At 34.8% G+C, this 23,833-nt stretch overlaps 1 protein-coding gene across 2 annotated transcripts in view; it reads right to left on the reverse strand.

The window, feature by feature from the left end:
- The window catches only part of LOC136038903 (uncharacterized), a 70,540-nt gene that overhangs the window by 10,291 nt on the left and 36,416 nt on the right, over nucleotides 1-23,833 (reverse strand). Inside the window, exon 1 of one of the 2 annotated variants that reach the window (XM_065722382.1) lies at nucleotides 9,743-9,881. The exons of the other annotated variant lie outside the window; for it this stretch is intronic. Coding sequence (XP_065578454.1) covers nucleotides 9,743-9,766 — 24 coding nt within the window. The 5' untranslated portion in view covers nucleotides 9,767-9,881. Of the gene's footprint in view, nucleotides 1-9,742; nucleotides 9,882-23,833 lie in introns of those variants that run through there. 2 annotated transcript variants of the gene reach the window in all.

Consider the following 23,833-nt stretch of genomic DNA (forward strand, 5'->3'; position numbering starts at 1 on the left):
TTTCATTACAAGATGGCAATGTTCCATTGCAATTCCCAGCCTGTGACAGTCAATGGTTGACACACGGCACCTTCTAGCAAATATTATCATATATATGATGTTTTTCAGGCATTTTCTTACAAAAATATTCATTTACACCTGAATCGAGCGTTTAAGCTAATTGAAATACCCCCCATTACCGTTTCTTCTGATGGATCTTAGCAATTGAGGCCAGCATGCCACAATGAACCATCCCCCCGATGAACCGCTTCTCGCGCTTATTAACACACCTAAGGGGTTTCAGTCTTTTACCCACAAACATTAGCTTTTAAACTAAAATATGACTATTGTTTTTATTTGAACTTTTTGCTTGCTGATTTTTTTTCGTAAATCTTGCTGCACGTTGATTTTTCTCTTTGTGGGACTTGTGCATTGATTATTCTCTTTGTGAAACTGACTTTGTTCGTGGAACTTATTGCGTGCCGATTTTGTTCATAGAACTCTTTGCTTGCTGATTTTGTTCGAGGAACTTGTTGCGTGCTGAATTCGTTCTTAGAACTTATTGCACATTGATTTTTTCTTCGTGAAAATTGTACGCTTATTTTTGTCCGGCTAAAACTAATTTTGTTCATGGAACTTGTTGCGTGCTGATTTTTTGTTCTTAGAACTCGTTGTGTGCTGATTTTTGTTCGTGAAAATTGTTGAGTGTTGGGTTTTCTCTTCGCAAAAATTGTATATTGCTTTTTCTCCTCAATAAATTGATTTTGTTCATAGAACTTGTTGTGTGCTGATTTTTGTCCGTGGAACTAATTGTGTGCTGATTTTTTTCCCTCGTCAAACTAGTTGCATTTGATTTTCTTTTCGTGAAATTAGTACATTGTTTTTTTTCCTCGTAAAACTGATTTTGTTCACGGAACTTGCCGTGTGCAGATTTTTGTTCGCAGGACTTGTTGCATGCTGCTTTTTGTTCATGAAACTTCTTGCATGTTGATTTATCTCTTCGTGAAACTTATACATTGATTTTTTCTAGTCGTTAAACTGAGTTTTTCTTCTAACTTGTTGCATGCTGATTTTTGTTCGTGAAACTTGTTGCGTGCAGATTTTTGTTTGTGCAACTTATTACACGTTGATTTTTCTCCTCGTTAAAATTCTACACTGATTTTCTCCTTTTAAACTGATTTTGTTCAAGGAACTAGTTGCATGCTGATTTTTGTTCGTGGAACTTGTCGTGTGCTGATTCTTGTTCGTGGAACTTGTTGTGTGCTGATTTTTATTCGTTAAACTTGTTTCATCTTGATTTTTTCAGCGTGAAACTTGTACCTTGATTTTTCTCCTTGTGAAACTAATTTTGTTCATGGAACTTGTTGCCTGTTGATTGTGATCGTGGACCTCATGGAACTTGTTGTATGCCAATTTTTGTTCCTGAAACTTGTAGCTTGTTGATTTCTCTTCGTAAGATTTGTACATTGTTTTTCTCCACGTGAAAACGATTTTATTAATAGAAATTATTGTGTGCTGATCAAATTTTTGTTTTAAAAACTTATTGCATCTTGATTTTTTTTTTGAAATTCGTACATCGATTTTTCTCTTCGTGGAATTTATTTTGTTTTTTGAACTTGTTGTGTGCTGATATCTGTTCGTGGAACTTGTCGCTTTATGATTTTTCTTCGTGAAACTAGTTGCATGCTCATTTTTCTTTTCGTGAAACTTGGATATTGATTTTTTTTCCCTTGTGAAACTGATTTTGTTCATGGAATTATGTTTCGTGCTGAGTTTTAGCTTGCTGAACTTGCTGCGTGGGGATTTTTTGTCACTGAAACTTGTTATATGTTGATTTTTCTCTTCGTGAAACTTGTATATTGATTTTTTCTCCTCATGAAACTGATTTTGTTCATTAAGCTTATTTCTTGCTTATTTTTGTTCGTGGACCTTGCTGCTTGCTGAGTTTTGTTCTCAAAACTTGCTGCATAATAATTTTTCTCGTTGTTAAACTAGGAAAAATCAATGTACATATTTCATGAGCAAAAATTCAGCACGCAGTAAGTTACACGAACAAATCATCAGCACGCACAAAATTCCATGAACAATATGAGTTTCACAAGGAAAAAATCAATGTACAAGTTTCACAAAGAGAAAAATCAATATACAAAAAGTTCCACGAAGAAAAATCCACACGCAACAAGTTCCAGGCACAAATAAGTTTTATGAGGAGAAAAATCAATGTACAAAAAGAGAAAAATCAAGATTTAAAAAGTTTCACAAACAAAAATCAGCACGCAATAAGTTCCATGAACAAAATATCTTTCAAGAGTAGGAAAAATAAATTTACAAGTTTCACGAAGAGAAAAAACAACATGCAACAAGCTTAAAAAGAATCAACACAAAATAGGTTCCGCGAATATAAGTCAGCATACGACAAGTTCAATGATACAAATCAGTTTCACGATGAGAAAAATAAGTATACAAGTTTTATGAAGAGAAAAATCAGAGAGCAAAAAGTTTCGCGAATGAAAATCAGCAAGCAACAATTTCTACCAACAAAAATCATTACCCAACAAGTATTTAACAAGTTTTACGGACAAAAAACAGCACGCAATAAGTTCCATGAACAAAATTGCTTTCAAGAGGAGGAAAAATAAATTTACAAGTTTCACGAAGAGAAAAAACAACATGCAACAAGTTTAAACAAAATAATCACACAATAGGTTCCGCGAATATAAGTCAGCACACGACAATTTCAATGATACAAATCAGTTTCACGATGAGAAAAAAAGTATATAAGTCTTATGAAGAGAAAAATCAGAGGGCAAAGAGTTTCGCGAATGAAAATCAGCAAGCAACAATTTCTACGAACAAAAATCATTACCCAACAAGTTCCACGAACAAAATCAGTTTCATGAGGGAAAAAGTCAATATTAAACTTTAAAAAGAGAAAAATCAACATGCAACAAGTCTCGCGAACAAAAATCAGTGCAAAGCATGTTCCACGGACAAAAATTAAAACACAGAAATTTCCATGAACAAAATCAATTTCACAAGGAGATAAATCAATGTGCAAGTTTCATAAAGATAAAATCAATCAAAATGCAAGAAGTTTCACGAGTGAAAATTCGCAAGCAGGAAGTTTTATGAACAAAACTCAGCAAAATAAAAGTTCCATGAACAACGTCAGTTTCACAAGGAGAGAAAAAATCAATGCACGCTGCAGCATGCTGCAAGATCCGTGAACAAAATCAGCTTCACAATCAGAAAAATTGACGTAAAAATTTCATGAAGAGAAAAATCAACATGCAACTAAATCAACACGCAACAAGTTTCACGAACAAAATCAGTTAACGAGGAGACAAATCTGTGGAAAAGTTTCACGAAGAGAAAAATCAGCATGCAACAAGTTTACGAACAAAAATCAGCAGGCTACGAGTTCCATTAAAGAAATCATTATCACCAGGACAAAAATCAACGTACAAGTTTCAGGAGGAGAAAAATCAACAGGCACGAGTTCCAGAGACAAAATTAGTTTCACCAGTAGAAAAATAAATGTAAAAGTTTCAAGAAGAGAAAAATCGACATGCAAAAGGTTTCAAAATCAAAAATCCGCACGCAACAAGTTCCACAAATAAAATCATAGAACTTTATCTTATGAATAAAATTCGTTTCACACGGAGAAAAATCAATTTACAAATTTTCAAGCAGAGAAACATCAACATGCAACATGCAGTGTCTCAAACAAATATGAGCACAATACAAGTTCCACGGTCAAGAATCACCACGCAACGAGTTCCATGAACAAATTCAGTCTCCTGAGGAGAAAAATAAATGTACAATATTCATAGAGAGAAATATCAATCAATAATAGTTTCAACTAACAAAATTCAGCACACAACAAGTTCCATGAACAAAATCAGTTTCACGAGTTGAAAAGTCAATATACAAGTTTCATAACGTCTAAAAATAAACTTGAGAGAAAGAGAGAGAGAGAAAGAGAAACAGATACAAACACAGAAATTCAGGAGCACAAATACACAAAGACAGACAAGGGGACAAGCAAACGCCCACTCAGATACATAGGCACAGAGAGTGAGAGTGAGTGAGAGAGAGAGAGAAAAAAACACATACAAACACACACAGAGTCGGACCTGCAAACCCACAGAGACAAGCAAACATGCTGCTCAGACACAAACAATACGCATGTACAGAGAGAGAGAGAGAGAGAGAGAGAGAGAGAGAGAGAGAGAGAGAGAGAGAGAGAGAGAGAGAGAGAGAGAAAGATATTGACAAGCAATCAGCCACTGCTTGTCCCCGAGTCAGTCTTTGTATTTTTGTGGGCCTGACTCTGTGTGTTTGTATGTGTTTATTTTTTTTTCTCTCTATCTCTCTTTCTGTCTATATGTCTCTCTCTTACTCATTCTTTCTTTCTCATTCTCTCTCTCTCTCATTTTTTCTCTCTATCTCTCTCTCTCTCCCTCCCTCCCTCTCTCTTTCTCTCTCTCTCATGCTTTCTCCCTCCCTCTCTCTCTCTCTCGCTCTCTTTCTCTGTGGCTATGGGTCTGAGCGGGTGTTTCATTGTCCCTGTGTCTGTCTATTTGTACTTATATGTCTCACTCTATGTGTTTATAGATCTTTCTCTCTCTCTCTCTCTCTCTCTTTTTCTCTCTCTCACTCTTTTTGCCTCTCTGAATGTCTGTTCCTTTGTCTCTTTCTCGCTCTCCCCCTTTGCCTGTGTGTCTGAGCGGTTTGTTTCATGTTTTTGTGTCTGTCTTTGTGTTTTTGTATGTCTAACTCATTGTATTCGTATATTTTTTTGCCTCTCTTATTTTTTGTGTCTGTGTGTCTGAGCAGGTGTTTCCGGGTTTCTCTTTGTGTTTCTGTTTGTCTGAATCTGTGTGTTTGCATCTGTTTCTCTCTCTCTCTCTCTCTCTTTCTCTCTCTCTCTTTGCCCATATATCTGAGCGGCTGTTTGCTTGTCTCATGTCTTTCTTTGTGTGTTTGTATTTCTGAGCGGTTGTTTTTGAGCTGGTGGTAGCGTCTATGTCTGACTGAATCTTGATAAATTCTCACTTCATGTGTCTCTAACACTGAAAAGAATCAGATTCATATCTCAAGACTCTGTAAAAAGAAACTAATTTACCTATTCCAGACTTATGAGCAGGTAGTAGTGTATTTGTCTGATTGAATTTTGATAAATTCCACACTTTATATGTCTCTTCCTATAAAAAAAATCTGATTCATCTCTCCCACACTTTGGTAAAAACTTTATCCATATATTTCAGAATCTAGTATACTACTTGTGAACATGTAGAGGTGTATCCGTCTGATTGACTCTTGAAAAATTCCCATTTCATATGTCTCTAACTATAGAAAGAATCCGATTCGTATCTCTCACACTTGGGTCAATAAGTAGTTCACCTATTTCAGAACCTAGTATACCCCCTTGAGAGCAGGTAGTAGTGTATGTATCTGATTGAATTTTAAAACCATTCCCATTTAATATGTCCCCAACACCAAAACGAATCCAATTAATCCCTCTGGTAAAAACCTAATTCACCTATTTCAGCCTCTAGTATACCACTTGCGAGCAGGTAGTGGTATATGCGTCTGATTGAATCTTGAAAAAAATCAGATTCATCTCTCCCAGACTCTGGTAAAAACCTTATCCATATATTTCAGAATCTAGTATACTACTTGTGAGGAGGTAGTGGTGTATGCGTCTGATTGAATCTTGAAAAATTATCACTTCATATGTCTCTAACTATGAAAAGAATCCGATTCGTATCTCTCAGACTTTGGTCAATAACTAAATCACCTACTTCAGAATCTAGTATACCCCCTTGTGAGCAGGTAGTAGTGTATGTGTCTGATTGAATCTTCATAAATTCCAACCTCATGTGTCTCTAACTCTAAAAGGAATCCGGTTCATCTGTCTCAGATTCTGGTAAAACCCTAATTCACCTATTTCAGACTCTAGTATACCACTCCTGAGCTGAAAGTAGTGGCTGCGTCTGACTGAGTCATGATAAATTCACACTTCGTATGTTTTCACTCTAAAAAGAATCCAAATTGTCTCTCTCAGACTTTGGTAAAAACCTAATTCACCTGTTTCGGACTCTTGTCTCTAACTGTTAAAAGAATCCAATTCGTCTCTCTCAGACTTTGTTAAAAAAATCAAATTCACCTGTTTCAGACTATAGTGTACAACTGTTCTCACCTAGTGAGCAGGTAGTAGCGTATGTGTCTGATTGAATCTTGATAAATTCCCACTTCATATGTCTCTAACTCTAAAAAGAATCCGGTTCAACTCTCTCAGATTCTGGTAAAAACCTAATTCACCTATTTCAGACTCTACTATACCACTCCTGAGCTGAAATTAGTGTATGTTTCTGATTAAACCATGATAAGTTTACATTTATTTGTCTCTTAATCTAAAAAAAATATAATTCGGCTCTCTCAGACTTTGGTAAAAACTTAATTCACCTATTTCAGACTCGAGTATACCCCTCCTGAGCTGAAATTAGTGTATTTTTTTGATTGAATCATGAAAGGTTTACATTTATTTGTTTCTAACTCTAAAAAAATATGATTCATCCCTCTCATACTCTGGTAAAAAGCTAATTTACCTATTTCAGACTCTGGTATACCACTTGTGAGCTGATAGTAGTGGCTGCTTCTGACTGAGTCAGGATAAATTCACACCTCATATATTTTTAAGTCTAAAAAGCATCCAAATTGTCCCTCAGACTTTGGTAAAAACATAGTTAACGTATTTTAGACTCTTGTATGCTACTTATGAGCAGGTAGTGTGCATGTGTCTGATTGAATCTTGATAAATTTCCGCTTCATTTGTCTTTATATGTAAAAATAATCCGACTCATCTCTCTCAGACTTTGATAAAAGCATAATTCACGTGTTTCAGACTATAGTATACCACTTGTGAGTAGGTAGTAGTTAATGTGTCTGATTGAATCATGATAAGTTCCCACTTCATATGTCTCTAACTGTAAAAAGAATCCGATTCATCTCTCTCAGACTTTGGTAAAACCCTAATTAACCTATTTCAGACTCTAGTATACCAATTGTGAGCAGGTAGCAGTGTATGTGTCTGATTGAATCTTGGTAAATTTCCACTTCATGTGTGTCTAACTCTAAAAATAATCCGTTTCGTCTATCTCAGATTCTGGTAAAAATTTTATTCACCTATTTCAGGCTCTACTGTACCACTCCTGAGCTGGAAGTAGTGTATATTTCTGACTAAATCATTATAAATTCACATTTCATTCACATTTTGTCTCTGTCTCTAAAACAATTTTAAAAAATAAAAAAAATTAAATTTGTCTCTTGTCTCTGCCTGTAACTCTAAAAAAGAATCCACTTCGTATCTCTAAGACTTTGGTAAAAATCTAATTAACCTATTTAAGACTCTATTATACCACTTGTGAGCAGGTAGTAGTGTGTGTGTGTGTGTCTGCTTGAATATTGATAAATTCCCATATCACGTGTCTCTAACTCTAAAAACAATCCGATTCATCACTTTCAGACTTTGGTCAAAACCAAGCTCACCTATTTCAGACTCTAGTATACTAATTGTGAGCCCGTAGTAGTATCTTCATCGAGTTTTGTGCAAAAGAGGGCAGAAAACATTTTGAACCACACCTTTGATTCAAGAATACGTATCTTCAGTGAGCTTTGTGCAAAACAAAACTCAAAATCAAACTTTATGCAAAACAGAGCACAAAACACTTTGAATAGCACGTTTGATTCAAAGAAACGTATCTTTATTCGAGCTTTGTGAAAACAGAGCATAAAACATTTTGAACCACACATTTAATTCAAAGAAACGTATCTTCATCGATCTTTATGTAAAACAGAGTGCAAAACATTTTGAACCAGCTTCTTTTAAAATTCCAGAAAAATCTAAAAAAATTTAAGTCCCGAAAATTCTAAGTAAAAACAAATGGGACAGGGAGGGGGAAGTCATGGGAGGCTAATTGGAGGCCCCTTGGAGGTGGTACATGGTTGACTATAAGTTCCCTCTACAAAATTCTATTAGATTTAGGTTCTTTGGGGAACGGTTTACTATACATGTTTAAATCGTCAATATACGTAGCCTATTTCAACTTTCTTTGTTAATTTTGGAAAATAAGATTCCGGTTGGGTCATACTAATGGTATATCTCTTGTAGTGTGGTCATGTAAGTAGGTCACTGACTCAAATTTCGCTGTAATACGGTCGTACTAATTATGTGCTTGTAGGAGTAATTGGGGCACCACTACTGGTATTGCAGTAGTGCTGACTTAGCATAGAGCGATATGGGCACAACGCATTATTATTTTTTTTACTACTAAGGAACAACACATTTTTCTGGGGATGTTCTCCAGTGGTTGCAATTGCATTTCAAATTCGAAGTATAAAGCGATATGTTTTTTCAGTTTTATCCAGAGATCTTTAGAATTTTCTGAAAAAATTTGTACATCAAACTATGTTGTTATCAGGTAGGTTAAAGTTATTTGGTCAATGTTCCTATTACCTGAACAATTGTTTAGGGGTCATGAAACTATTGTTAGTAGATGCATTTTGACTTTTTGAAAATCTTTTCTCTCTTGCAAAACTACCGCAAACTCAACGTTATGGAGCTATTCCGGCCCAAATATCCTGTATTTACACATATAGAATTGCAATCGTTTTCGTTGATCGAATATTTGAAATCGCGAATCCGTAATAGTTTAGAAACAAATTTGGGCTATATATTTGCACATCAGGGGGGTGGGGGTAAAGCATAGGATATATTAAATACGTAAACTAACCATTGCTGTATACAATATATGCTATGCTTTACCCCCTCCCCCTAATGTGCAAATATGTAATAACTCCATAACGGTGAGTTTGCGGTAATTTTGCAAGAGAGAATGATTATCAAAAAGTCAAAATGCATCTATTAACAATAGTTTCATGACCCTAAACAATTGTTCAGGTAATAGGAACATTGACCGTTATTTTGACTTAAGATATCGTCTCTTTTTGGTTACAATCTGTTTTTTAAAACTTATAAAGTGCAATAATTTGAGCTCAGTGCTCAAATCCAGAAGGACTTTCTGCACACCAGACTGGATTCTTTTTCATGTCTATCTAACACTCCACTTCTCAGAATCTTGGAGCTTTCTGTCGCAAATATCAGACAAGGAAAGCTAGGCGAGCTTTGCTAAAGAGTTCGCGAATAAGGCGTAGACTTGATTTTCATGTTGTAGACTTTAGCCTAAACATGGCTTGAGGTCAATGCCTCCAGTCCTCAACACCTTGAGTGTACGCAATCCAACATGCTCAACCCTTTGGGATTGATCTGGGACAAGGATGGAATACCACATTTTAATTTTAGTGTTTTAGTCCATCACGCTAATTAAAGTATAGGTACTTTTCTCAAATGTATTTTCCTATAGTCAACTTGTTCAATAGATATAGTTCAATAGATATGTTTTTTTTCAAGGAAGAAGTAGAAACAATGTTGCAAGTATCAATCTTAGTAACTAAAATATAGGCAACCATAAAACAAGCTACAAATGCTAAGTATTATAAGTACATTTTTAAAAAAAAGTATCATTTTTCGAACTTGTTGTTGATTTTTTTAATCACAGAAGTTCTTGACTTGATAGTTTTGTTTTGTCACACGGAATTAATTTGTATTTTGACTCAATAACTAAAAGTAATATCCTCTATATACTTTAGTAATTATTTTAAATTACTATTTTAAAATATAACTTGAAAAAAAACTCACCCTAGTTAAGATTTGTTTAACCATTTCGCTCACAATTTTTACAAGACGCTGGACTTAAACAACAAGTTGTTTTGATGCTTTTCACTTGTCACATAACAGGATTTTCCTGTCCTACATTTAATTGGAAAGTAAGCTAACGTGACCCGTTTTCCAAAGAAATATATTTGGCAAACCGTTTGAAAAATACCCTGAATACGCTCGGATCCTACATGGATTTGCAAGACAGTCAACATGTTTTTAGCCATGCTAGCTCAATATAGATTAAATTCTGGATTATATTATATTTTATTGCGTTTGTTGCTTTTGGCAATTTTGCTTGGTTTATGTATTATATTTCGTTCTTTTTATAACAGATACGAGGGCCTGTCCACTCTCCGTCACATAATGTACATCTTAGAAGGCGAAGTACTCTGCCACACCATATCACGCTCGGCACACTTCACACGACACAAAATATTTATAAAAGTGGCATCTTAAGATTTTTTATATTCTTCCATGCTTTTATACCATTTTTGTAGACACAATTTATTACAAATAAACACACACACACACACACACACACACACACACACACACACACACACACACACACACACACACACACACACACACACACACACACACACACACACACACACACACACACACACACACACACACACACACACACACACACACACACACACACACACACACACACACACACACACACACACACACACACACACACACACACACACACACACACACACACACACACACACACACACACACACACACACATATATATATATATATATATATATATATATATATATATATATATATATATATATATATATATATATATATAAATTGAGCTAAATAAAATTTGAGAAATGAAAATTGAGCTAAATAAAACTAGCTATACAAAAAAAATGACAGTTTCAATCCAGCATGTCCTAGCTTTATCATACTAATGCAAATAACTAGTCACTGCAGCGCCATGCTGCTTGAGACCGACACAGCTGCGACCGCTCCTCCTCCATCCCAATATATTCAAAGCCTCCTATGTTACACCCTGCAAAGAAGTTTCCGTTACCATTATAGCTTTCATTACGACATCCTCCCACCTAATTCGGGGTCGACTTGCTTTCCGTTGAGCCCTAGACGGTCGGCCGTAAAAGACTATCTTTGGTAATCTGTCATCCTTCATTCGCGTAACGTATTCTAGCCATCTCAACATTCCTCTTTTTATAGCATAAAAAAGTGGGATTTAACCACAGTTTTTGCACAGCTTACTGTTTGAGGTACGGTCAGTCAGTCGGGTACCCAAGACAATCTTTAGATAATTTCGCTGGAAAATATCTAGCAAATCTTCCTCCGTCTTTCGGAGCGTCCACGCTTCAGAACCTTACTTGACCACTGTCATCACTGGATTCATTGGATTCATTAGTTTAATTAAATAAAAAACAAGTGTTTTTGACTGAAAGTAAGGAGCGACATTAAAACTTAAAACGAACAGAAATTACTCCGTATATGAAAGGGGCTGTCCCCTCCTCAACGCCCCACTCTTTACGCTAAAGTTTGACTCTTTCTCTCAACTCGACTTTTTAAAACAGTAAATAACTTTAGTGTAAAGAGCGTGGCATTGAGGAGGGAACAGCCACTTTCATATACGGAGTAATTATAATAAATGCATGTTTGATTTTGGCTCTCTGCACATGAATAACTAAAACGAAATTTGTATATTAATTTATTTTTTTGGCTAAATGGCTTTCTCATAGTTTGGTCGGAAGATTCTGAGAAAAAAAAGAAGAAGGTTATTAGGCCTAGTTACCCTCAAATTTTTTGGTTACTTAAAAAGGCAAGTAGAACTTTTATTTTTTTACTAACGTTTTTATTAGTAAAAATACACGTAACTTACGAATTAACTTACGCAACGAACTTCTTTATTCGTATGTTTTTATTACGTATATGAGAGGGTTTGCCCCCTCATCAATACCTCGTTCTTTACACTAAAGCTTAAGTTTTGTCCCAATTCCTTAAGAATGACCCCTTGAATTACAAAGGCCGTAGAATAAATAGTTGAAATTAATAAAATTGCTTTAGCGTAAAGAGCGAGTTATTAGGAGGAGATGAACCCCTAATATGCATAATAATTTCTGATCGTTTTAAGTTTTGATGCAGATTCTTACCTTCAATTGAAAAGGGGTGTTTTCCCCATTTTCTAAAATAAGGCAAATTTTCACAGGGTCGTAACTTTTGATGGGTAAAACTGAACTTGATGGAACCTATATATTTAAAATCAACATTAAAATGTGATTCTTTTGATGTAACTATTGGTGTTTAAATTCCGTTTTTAGAGTTTCGGTTACAATTGAGCCGGGTCGCTCCTTACTACAATTCGTTACCACGAACTGTTTGATGTTATGAGTGCAGCGATTAGTGCAACCTATTAAAAGGTGAATCACGGCCCGTAGTAACCGAATGTGACCAGGCAAATGGCATTGGCATTTTTGAGCAAAATGGCATTTTCTGCCGTTTAATGCTGAAAATTATCAACTGTTTCTGATGATGATTAACAATTTCAGAGAATGGGAGTTCTAAGATAGTCAATTAATTTCTCATTGTTTAAAAACCTTTACAACAGGCTCTGAACTCCACATCTTGACAAACCCCAGTAAAGTGGCGTCTTCTACCGTTTTGTACCACCAAACATCATTTTCTGCCCAGAGAGGATAAAAATGTAGAGGAATAGAAATTCTAAGAAATCCAGTCAATCTTTCACGGTCAAAACCCAAGGCAGAAGATTTTTAACCCTCCATTCCGAAATATGAGTGAAGGTTTTTTTCACTGAAACCCTATTATTGGGAACCCTGAAGGTTGAAAGCCTTGAACATAAGTAAGAGGAGTTTGAAAACGGATGACTAAAGGTATTCTAATGGATTAAATGCCGTATCAAACAGAACAAAGCAATGAAACGTGAAATGATGTAGCTCTATGAAACGTGAAATGAATGTAGCTTTAATTGTTAGCCCTATATAATCAGTTAGACATAATTTTTTTTTCTGCCAGGGCTAGCGGGCTGCAACAAGATTGCAGAGAGATGACTAATGGTTTCAGTATAAGCTAGTGCCTCTTGTAAATTTGGCTTACTAATTCCATTACAAAGTGTCATACAACACCTCTTGGTGCCATTTTCAGAATGGAAAGGATCATAAGCATAACAAGGTTACTATTGCAGTCCCCATGGTTGAAAATTCTTATCTGAAGTCTTGTAATTCGCCTCTTGTACACTCCCTCTCCCCCTCTTATATTGTGAAAACTAAAGAAATTTACCTTAAGAAAAAACAACCAATGGATGAGTATCATTTGTTTTATTTTCTTCTTTCATAAAAATAACTGAATGTCTTATGTAAAATTCTCAATAACACCAATTGATGAAAATATGCCCATTGGACTCCTTATTGATGTGACAAGGTGTCACATATACATCGTGCAAAAATTTAAGGAGTGTAAGAATTAAAACATATATTCTATGCTCTTTAACAAAAAAAAACATATTGTCTTCTTTAATTTCAAAGAAATTAACTTCCTTGAGTTAAACAATACGTTTTTTAAGATTTCAAGAAATAAATAGCGAAGTAGAAACTTAAAAAGAACAAAAAAACTAATGCTTTACTGATTACCCAAGATAAATCGACAAAACAAGGTTAAATAAACTTACTAGTTATTTTTTTTTTTTGATATATCAAGATATAGGCTATCTCATAACACATAACAAGTTTTGATTTAGTTCAGCTCTCTCTTCAATATTCTCTGAAAGACTCACTTGTTTTTCCTTCGTCTTATTGGAAAATGACATTCCAACATGAATACTTTTTCTAAGTGACATGTACTATGTGTAAGCAATGAACGAATAGCCAAACTTACAGGTTTTTACCTGAGGACTCTTTGGAGGTCGACATCTCCAAAGACATACTTACTGGACCTTTAAATAATGCTGAACAAGATAGTCCTCTTAAAATTTTGATCGGATGTGTTATGAGGCATGGTAAGATTGTGGGGGGAGAATGGCTCTCCTCCTTTCACTTTTGACTCTTAAAAAGGACACAAGATCTTCCGACTTGCAATCGAGTGAGCCCCATCCGATCCAAAATTTATACGATCACCCTTTCCATAACAGCCTTATATGCCCAGGGCATAACTTACAATCCTTGCACTTGGGCTCTGGAGGGTTGTGCCCATTTTGAAGCCGTTGTTATATGCTCTTTGGACTATTGAGAACAAAATTATTACCTCAATTTTTGATTGGATGCGTTTGGGGAAAACAGGTTGTCAGGGAGGGGGGATAGCTACCCTACATCAATTTTGACTCTTAAAAGGAAACTGGAAGCTATAATATATATTGCCTAATATATAATTACCAGTTATTAATCTTATTTTAGAACAAACTTGTGTTGTGTTTTTTTAAATGAAAATATCTGTTTTGTATTCACTTTTCCGTTGAAGATTCAAAAGTCATTCTAATCCTTTCATCCTACGACATTAAACGACAAAATACATTTAAAACATTTGACTCTTTTAACTTTAATAGATAAGTAACACAGCCATTTTTTCCAGTAAAGTGTAACTTAAGTTCTGGTCTTGAGAAGGTATGGGGGTTGTCAAAGACATAATTTCCAGACCTTTCAACTATATTTAACTAAATGAATATCTCAAAATTTTGGTTATATGGATTTTGGGAATTGATGGGCGTGGGAGGGGAGCTTGTTACCCTCCAACCACTTTTGACTAAAAGGGCACTAGCCGTTTTATTTCCAATCAAATGAGCCTTTTTCGAAGTTTCTACGGCAACAGATGGCCATCTGAAAATTTCTATAAAATGTACTTCGATAAAATACTAGGTTTGGGGGGTATCCACTCCTCGATCTCTCTCGATTTTAAAAAGAACACAGTAGTTTCCGATTACCAATCCAACAAGCCCCCTCCAAAATTCATACGATCACCATTTCTATATAACCCTTATATGCCCCCAGGGCACAACTTACAACACTTGTCCCGAGGGCTATGAAGCGGTTGTCATCCTCAGTGACAAAATTTCCGGAAGTTCCAATTATGTTGAATAAAATGGCCATTTTATTCAAAATTTTGATTGGATATGCTTGTAGAAATGATGGGCGTGGGAGGAAGGGCTAGTTGCCCCCAAACCACTTTCAACTATTGAAAAGGGCACTAGCCCTTTCAGTTTCCAATCGAATGAGCTCTTTTTGGAGTTTCTACGATAACAAATGAACATATTTCTATTAGCTGCATTTCGGAAAAATACAAGGTGGGGGGGGGGAACCACCCTCTCATCACTCTGAATCTTAAAAAGGGGACTAGAACTCCGGATTACCAATCCAACTCTGTTGCATTGGTGATTTCTCTTTTCATGATATATATATATATATATATATATATATATATATATATATATATATATATATATATATATATATATATATATATATATATATATATATATATATATATATATATATATATATATATATATATATATATATATATATATATATCTTATATGCCCCCAAGCCATAACTACCAACCCTTGCCCTGAGGGCTCTGGGAGGGAGGGGGGCTCATCATAAAAGACGTATTTTCCAGACTATTCATTTACGTTCGACAAAATGGCTGTCTCAATATTTTGATTAGTTGTGTTTGGGACAATTGTGGGCGTGGGAGAAGGGGTTAGTTGCCCTCCAATCACTTTCAACTATTAAAAAGGGCACTAGCTTTTTCAGTTTCCAATCGAATGAGCTCTTTTCGAAAATTCTGTGACAAATGAACATCTCAAATTTCTGTCAGATGCAGTTCGGGAAATCACGAAGTGGCGGGGGGTATCCACCCTCCGATCACTCTGAATGTTAAAAAGGGCACTATAACTTCTGATTACCATTCCAATGAGCTCCCACCGAAGTTTATATGACCCCCGTTTCTATATATACCTTATATGCCACCAGGCCATATAAAAAAAATTATTATTGGGGTACAAGACTGACAGCTTCCTCGTTCAGTTATTAAGTAATTATAGTTCATTTTGAGTTTGAGTTGATATTAGTTTTATTTTTTGTAATTTATAAGTTATTATTAGTTTTATTTTTATTGTTTCTTTAAACTTTTAGTTGATTATTCATTGTAATGTCAATTTTTATTTCTGCTTTATACATATTTTCACTTTTCACTTTTGTTAAGAAAAACTTGTTTTTGGTTTATTTAATAAATAAGAAAGATCAGGGCAATGTTGCTTCTACATTAAATTTAAATTTAAAAAACGATAACATTTACATCAAATTACATAAATATATATTAAATTACTACACAAAAAGCGAGCAAAGATTGAAATAAAAAAACAAAGTTTTTCCGTGGGAAGTAAAGAGTGAACTTGAAACTTAAAACGAACAATAATTTTTTACTTCACAGCCTATTTAACATATATCAATAAAACTAGCGCAAATAAATCAACTGGTGATATTTTTCTATTTTTCTAGAATTACAGAAAACAAGCACTTTACTGAAAACACTAGCTAAGTTCATGGTGTTTACAATGGGCTCAGTTCAATGATTGGCTTTTGTTTTGGATCTGGAAAGGAAATTTCATGAATATTTTGTAGGCAAGTTCGAAAGGAAGCAATATTGATCATAGTTGCAGCAGTAGCTGCTACCTAGAAAAGAGCGAACCACAGCCCATAGCAACTAAAAGTTAAGAATACGTTTTGGAGAAAAACTGCCTAGTGAAAAAAAAGTTGTGATCTGACACTAACTTAGGAATGATAACTCTTATTTGATTCGTCTTAAAAGTAAAAGTTTATTATGAAAAGAAATTTATGGTGATTTCACAAAAATCCTGAAACCCCTCAAAATGGCGTCAGATAAAAATGAAAAGTGTACCATTGGAATCAGCATGGTCGAAAACCTTGTAAAGGGAAATTACAATTCCCCTCCTTGAACAACAAGGAAAATCATTTTTTTTTTTTTGAGGAGGCCTAAACGGCTACCAGAACATCACAGAGAGATGCTTAATAGATCAATCAGAAGCTATTTTCATATCTACGTGCTTTTTTATAAGTTACGCCATCTTCAAGTGCTCTATGACCTTAAAATGGCACTTTTTGTTCAATTTCTAAACGGGTGGGGCTAGCGGGCTACAAAAACATTGTTGATAGATTTCTTGTAGCTCATATAAAAGATATTGCTCTTATCTAAGTTTTCTGCATAAAATACACCATCTGAAAATCCCAAATGGCACTATTGGTGCCAGTGGAGAAGCTGGGCCTAGTGGGCATCCACAACTTCCTAGAGAAAGGTTTAATGGCTCATTTGAAATTTATTGCTTATATCTTCTTTTTTTTATCAGTTCTACCATCCATAAGTGCCATATAGCACTAAAAACGGCACTTTGGTACCACTTTTTAAGTGGAAAAGCTTGGAAGTATAAAACGGTACCATTGTAATAATTATGGTCCAAAACCCTTAACTAGAGATTTACAAGAAACCCTTCCGTATACTCCCCTTCTCAGCCACCTTAGTACGTTTCAATAGTCCGGTGGGAGAATTCACTATGAACTCTTTAACGCGGCGAGCCGACGTTGGGGCTTGCAAAATGATTCCTGAAATATCGAATGTTCTTAAGAGGAAGAAATTCCTTGAAGAACAAATAATTGAATCTCAAAATTCCAAATGATTATTTCTTGACGTACCCCCTCCCTTCCTCCTGTTTTCAAAAGTTGAGCTTCACCAAATATGGTTTAATGCTCTCACTCTCTGTAATAGAAGCTTTTATTAACTCAATTACAAATGCATTTGCTGATCAAGGTTCAATAAAATACCTCTCCATAGTTTTTGAGAAAAGGCTTTGAGTTACACAACTTGGTCCTACAAGAGCAAATAGGTTGGATTCAATCTTCAGCCGCCGTAGTGAAATAGTTCGTGGTAACGAACTGTAGTAAGGAGTGACCCGGCTCAATGGTAATCAAAACTCAAAAAAATGGAATTTTGATACCAATAGCTACATCAAAAGAATCTCATTTTAATGCTGATTTTAAATATATAAGTTTCGTCAAGTTTAGTCTTACCCATCAAAAGTTACGAGCGTGAGAAAAATTTGCCTTATTTTAGAAAATAGCGGGAAACACCCCGTAAAGGTATAGAATCTTAACGAAAATCACACCATCAGATTCAGCATATCAGAGAACCCTATTGTAGAAGTTTCAAGCCCCTATCTGCAAAAATGTGGAATTTTCTATTTTTGCCAGAAGGCAGATCACGGATGCGTGTTTATTTGTTTTTTTTCCCCAGGGGTGATTGTATCGACCCAGTGGTCCTAGAATGTTGCGAGAGGGCTCATTCTAACGGAAATGAAAAGTTATAGTGCCTTTTTAAGTGACCAAAAAATTGGAGGGCAATTAGGCCCTCTCCCAAGCTAATTATTTTCCCAAAGTCAACGGATCAAAATTCTCAGATGGCCATTTTATTCAGTGTAGTCGAAAAACCTTATAACTATGTCTTTGGGGACGACTAAGTCCCCCACAGTCCCCGTGGGAGGGGCTTCAAGTTACAAACTTTGACCAGTGCTTACATATAGTAATAGTTATTGGAAAGTGTACAGACGTTTTCAGGGGGATTTTTTGTTTGGGGAGGAGTTGAGAAGACGGGGATATGTTGGGGGAACTTTCCATCGATGAATTTGTCATGGGGGAAGAAAAATTCCAAGAAGGGAGCGCAAGATTCTCAAGCGTTATTAAAAAAAAAAAACAATGAAAAAATGAATATGAAAATGTTTTTCAACTGGAAGTAAGGAGCAGCACTAAAACTTAAAACGAATAGAAATTATTACGCATATGAGGGGCTCACCTCCTCCTAATACCTTGCTCTTTACGCTAAAGTATTTTTAGTAATTTCAACTATTTATTCTACGGCTTTTGTGATTGAGGGGTCATTCTAAATGAATTGTGACAAAATTTAAGCTTTAGTGTAAAGAGCGAGGACTGACGAGGGGGTGAACCCCCTCATATATGTAATAAGACATGAGGATACAAAAGTTCGTTACGTAAACTAATTTATAAGTTACGTATATCTTTTACTAATAAAAACATTCATAAAAAATTAAAAGTTCTAGTTGCCTTTTTAATTAACCAAAAACTCGGAGGGCAACTAGGCTTCCTCTCCCGCTCCTTTTTTCTCAAAATCATTCGGTCAAAACTATGAGAAAGCCATTTAGCCAAAAAAATAAATATGCAAATTTCGTTTTAATTATTCCTCTGCGGAGAGTCAAAATAAAAGCATGCGTCGATTCAAAACGTTCAGAAAATAAATAAAAAAACAAGCTTTTTAACTGAAAGTAGGGAGCGACATTAAAACATAAAACGAACATAAATTACTTCGTTTATGAAAGAGGCTGCTTTCTCATCAACGCCCCGCTCTTTACGCTAAAGTTTTTTACTGTTTTAAAAAGAAGAGTTGAGAGAAAAAGTCAAACTTTAGCGTAAAGAGCGGAGCGTTGATGAGGAAGCAGCCCTTTTCATATACGAAGTAATTTCTGTTCGTTTTAAGTTTTAATGTTGCTCCTTACTTTCAATTAAAAAAACGTGTTTTTTATTAAATTCAGTTACTAGCACGTTAGACTTGGAATCAGAATGCCAAGGGTTCAGTTCCTTAATCCTAGCATTTTTACATCAATCATGGTTTTGTGTCTTATATATGATTTTTTTTTAGCTAATTCACTATTTCTGTAATTTTTTTGTGAATTGTGAAATGTTCCATACACAATTTTTGGAACAAATTACACCCTGGACCCCAGCCCCTTGCCAGTTAGGGGTTGGAGAAATGCAGGTATATGGTTTTGGAACGCCTCAAAGTTGTATCTTCAAAGAAGGATTACTTGTTGTTATATTTATATATTCATATAATTTCCTTTTTTACTATTTAATAGACAGAATAAAACTATTTGCAGTGTATATAGAGAAATCGTAGCACTAAGAACCTATTAGAATTTATTTTCTTCTGTTATACTTTTCTGGTTGTCAGGCTTCTTTCCAACTTTTTCTTGTTTGTTGCTTCTTTCCCACCTGTATGTCTAATGTTTTTGGTGTTTATCAAGGGGGAGGGGGGAGATGTTTAGTAAAATAAGTTAGACGCACTAAAATTTTGCTTAGTTTTAGAAAACCTGAAAAACCTTCTGTAGAAAAAAAGTTACTCTTTCCCAACTGTCGAGGTTGTCCACCTTCAAAGATCGTGTACACCATTTTCTAGCATGAATTTCTCGGCATTAAGTGAAAAACGATCAGAAATTAAATAGACTTTTTTCAGCTTAAAGTAAAGAGCGTAAATAAAGCTTAAAATGAACAGAAATTATTGCGTACATGACGGTGCTGCCCCTCAAAAAATAAAAAAGATTATTGCAGCGCTGCTTCTGCATTAAATTTAAATTAAAAACGGGCAGAAATTAATTTAAAAAAAAACAAACTTTTTTGAGAGAAATAAAGAGCGAAGTTGAAACTTGACACGAACAAAAGTTATTGCTTCACAGTCTATCTAACACATATCAATGAAGCTAGCACAAATAAACCAAATAATCATATTTCACAATGTTTGTAGGATTATAGAAAACTAGCGCTTTACTACAAATAAAAAACAATATAGGAGTTTGGCTACAATAAAAGTAGACCAAATAAGGCCACTTTTTACACTATACAAATAAAGCGTTATTTTAGTAATACTAAAGTATATTTCTTACAATTTAAGATTGTTTATTAATTACCTTCGAAACTATCAAACAGTTCGTGGTAACGAGCTGATCGCTCTTTACGCTGATGTTTTTTACTGTTTTAAGGGGTAGAGTTAAGAGAATAGAGTCAAACTTTAACATAAAGAAAGGGGCGTTGAAGAGGACAAGCCCCTTTCATATACGGAGTAATTTCTGTTCGTTTTGAGTTTTAATGTCGCTCCTTACTTTCATTTAAAAAAAACTTGTTTTTTTTATTTAATAGCTGGTGAGACCAAAATGTTACCTGGTAAGTCGATTTATTTTTTTTTTGTATGCTGTTTAGTGACTTTGCGGTTATTAAAGAAGTATTTATTTTTATGCTTATGTTTTTACAATAATTTTAACTGTGTAATAAAAGTTACTGATATCACAGCTGGTGTAAGACTATAAAAAGCTTTATTGATTAGTTTGTTGTTGTTGTCAGGCTACGTACTCACTTATAACTAGTAAATCAACATTCTTGAATTTATACTGGGTCTCTGTGTTTTCAGTAAAGGCTAGTCTTCTATAGTCCTAGAAACATAGGGAAATATGATTATTTGGTTTATTTGTACTAGCTTTATTGATATGTGTTAGATAGACTGTAAAGTAATCATTCTTCTTCGTTTTAAGTTTCAACTTCGCTCTTTACTTCCCTCAAAAAACTCTTGGATGAATAGTATTAAGACTAGAGGCTCACTTTAGAATTGTACCACAACTTGAAATTCTTCGTTTTATAGAGAGAAATAGATGGATTTCCAGAGTTCAAGTTGTGATCGATATGTTCTTCATTTCGAGTAATACTAGGTGAGACCAAGATGTTACCTGATAAATCAATTCATTATTTTGTATGCTGTTTAATGACTTTAAACTCATTATTTTTAAGCCTAAATTTTGAGAATATACTGAGAGTATACTGAAAGTTACATATATTACAACTCCTGTAAGACTATGAAAAGCACATAGATTAGTTTGTTGTTGTGAAGCTACGTAATTACTTTTTTTTCCTAAATCAATATTCTTGTTTTTTATACTTGACTTTTGTGCTTTTAGTTAAATGCTGATTTTCTGTAATTACCAACATCAGGAAATATCAGCAGTTGATTTATTTGCGCTAGTTTTATTAATATATGTTGAATAGGCTGTTAAGTAATAATTTTTGTCCGTTTTAAGTTTCAACTTCGCTCTTTACTTCCCTTGGAATTTTTTTTTTTAAATTTATTACTATAGAGAGCATCTGTCTACTCTGCTACCATAGGGTATGAAGTTCTTTGAGAATTATAATTGCATCGCAAAAGCTAACGACATCTTGACCAATAAAAGACTACGAAGAGACTTAGTCTTCTACTTTCTGCGGGGCACTTATGGAATTTTCTTCTCTTAAGTGAATATTTTTTTTGTATTTTTTTGGGCGGGCAGGAGGTCAGTTTTGTGTTTTGATTGCTTTTAAAATTCTACAGATATTGAGGAATATCACAATTCAGTGTACGCAAGCCTTTCAGGGAAGTCTTACACCATTTGTGCCGCAATAATTTTGTTCGTCTAAAGTTCAACAGAAGGCAACACTAGGCAAATTCCTTAAAAAGAATACTGCACTTTTGAGATGGTCCCCTTTGTCAAAAGCACAAAAGAGGTCGTCATGGAGAGGCACCTTTGTTTCCTTGTGTGCCAGTCGGCGTAGGAAGACCTAAGTCTAAGTAAGTCTAAGTAAACTTCAACTTCGCTCTTTACCTCCGTAAAACAAAAAAAAAAAAAAAACTAAAAGCTTGCTTAAAAAAAGAAAAATATGCCTTTCTCGAAATTTTTAAACTTTTCTTAAACCTAAAAAGAAAAAAATGCAAGGCAAAGTCAAAAACACAGTACGATCGACGGATAAACCTGAATGTCAGTGATGGAATAACTGTAAAACGGTCGTCTTGTGGCGTAACATTACAGTCGTAGGACTGTAAAAAAGGTGACTTAAAAACTTGTCTTAAAATAGCTTTTAAGTAGCCCGTAAGTTTAAATGGGCCCGGCCTTAAATTTAATATAAAAAGAAAGAGTAATAATAATAATAATAAACATAATTTTCGGCTCCTTAAGAAGCCCCCTCCCTATAAATGTACTACTTCTGCTACTAACAACTCACTGTAGCACCAAGTCCCCTAAGGTCAACACAGCTATACACGCTTCTCATCTATCACAACTTATTCAAAGCCTCCCTCTTTATATCCTCCTAAGAAATTTCCATTTCCCTTAAATCTTTCCTTGTGACATCCTCCCACCCTTTCGGGGATGACCTGTTTCACATTGGGCCCTACACAGCTACCCGACAAGGACATCTGTGGGCAATCTATCATCTGCAAAACGTGTCCCAGCCTAGTAAACGACTCAGCATTTGAACTAGCCTCTAAATAGAGGTCTCCGTAAATAAGTTTCAACGCACACTCCTGTTTACTCCACTCTTCTCGTTTTATTTTTCTTACCCTGAATTTTTTTTATTTTAGTTCTTAATTGGGGAAACCCAAGCATCTAATTCAGAAGCAAAACAAAAAAAAAAACTAACGGCCATTGGAACAATTTGGTCATGACAGATACGAATTTAAAAAAAGAATTTGAAATTTCAGTTTGATATTTGATACTCTCAAGTTCAAGTTTGCGTTTGTTAAGTTGGATTCTAGACACTTCGTGATACTATTAACATAATTAAGAGTCCGATGGCCCAGTAATGACAAAGCCGATTATCTTTAAGAAAAGTGAGATTCCAGCGAGCAATAGATAAGAGCCAAGATTGGGCTTTGAATTATTTTTAATATGAAAAGTAAACAGACATGTTAAGGGGATGGGGTTGGCAAGTCGGCTTGTTTGAAAATATGCTCACCTAAATGTTTTAGGATCTATTCAGTTTTTCTTTAACATTTTAACTTGCATCAAGCTTTAATAAGGTCACTTGCATAAAACCGCATGCCACATTCAGATATTAGGGTCAAGCACTTTTGTGCAATTGACCATGGGAAGAAACCTGACAGCCTAGAACTGTGACAAGAAGATTCTTTTTATGCAAATATTGTTATATTAAGTTTTTTCATAAAAAAAGCTCTAGAGTTAGGTAATTGATTTTTTTCAAAAAAAAACTCCAAGAAAATAGCTTTGATAGCAATATTTGCATAAAAAGAATCAGCTTTTTATCGTGATTCTGAATATTAAAAATTCCTTAAGCTTAAACGTACAGACCTAAAACTATGGGCCTGAAAAGATGTTTCTTATTTTCGAAGAGTGGGTAAAACACCCCTGAAAGGGCGAGTGATTTTGATTAAAATTATACC

Source organism: Artemia franciscana, chromosome 18 (assembly GCF_032884065.1).
Source record: "Artemia franciscana chromosome 18, ASM3288406v1, whole genome shotgun sequence".
Lineage (NCBI taxonomy): Eukaryota > Metazoa > Arthropoda > Branchiopoda > Anostraca > Artemiidae > Artemia > Artemia franciscana.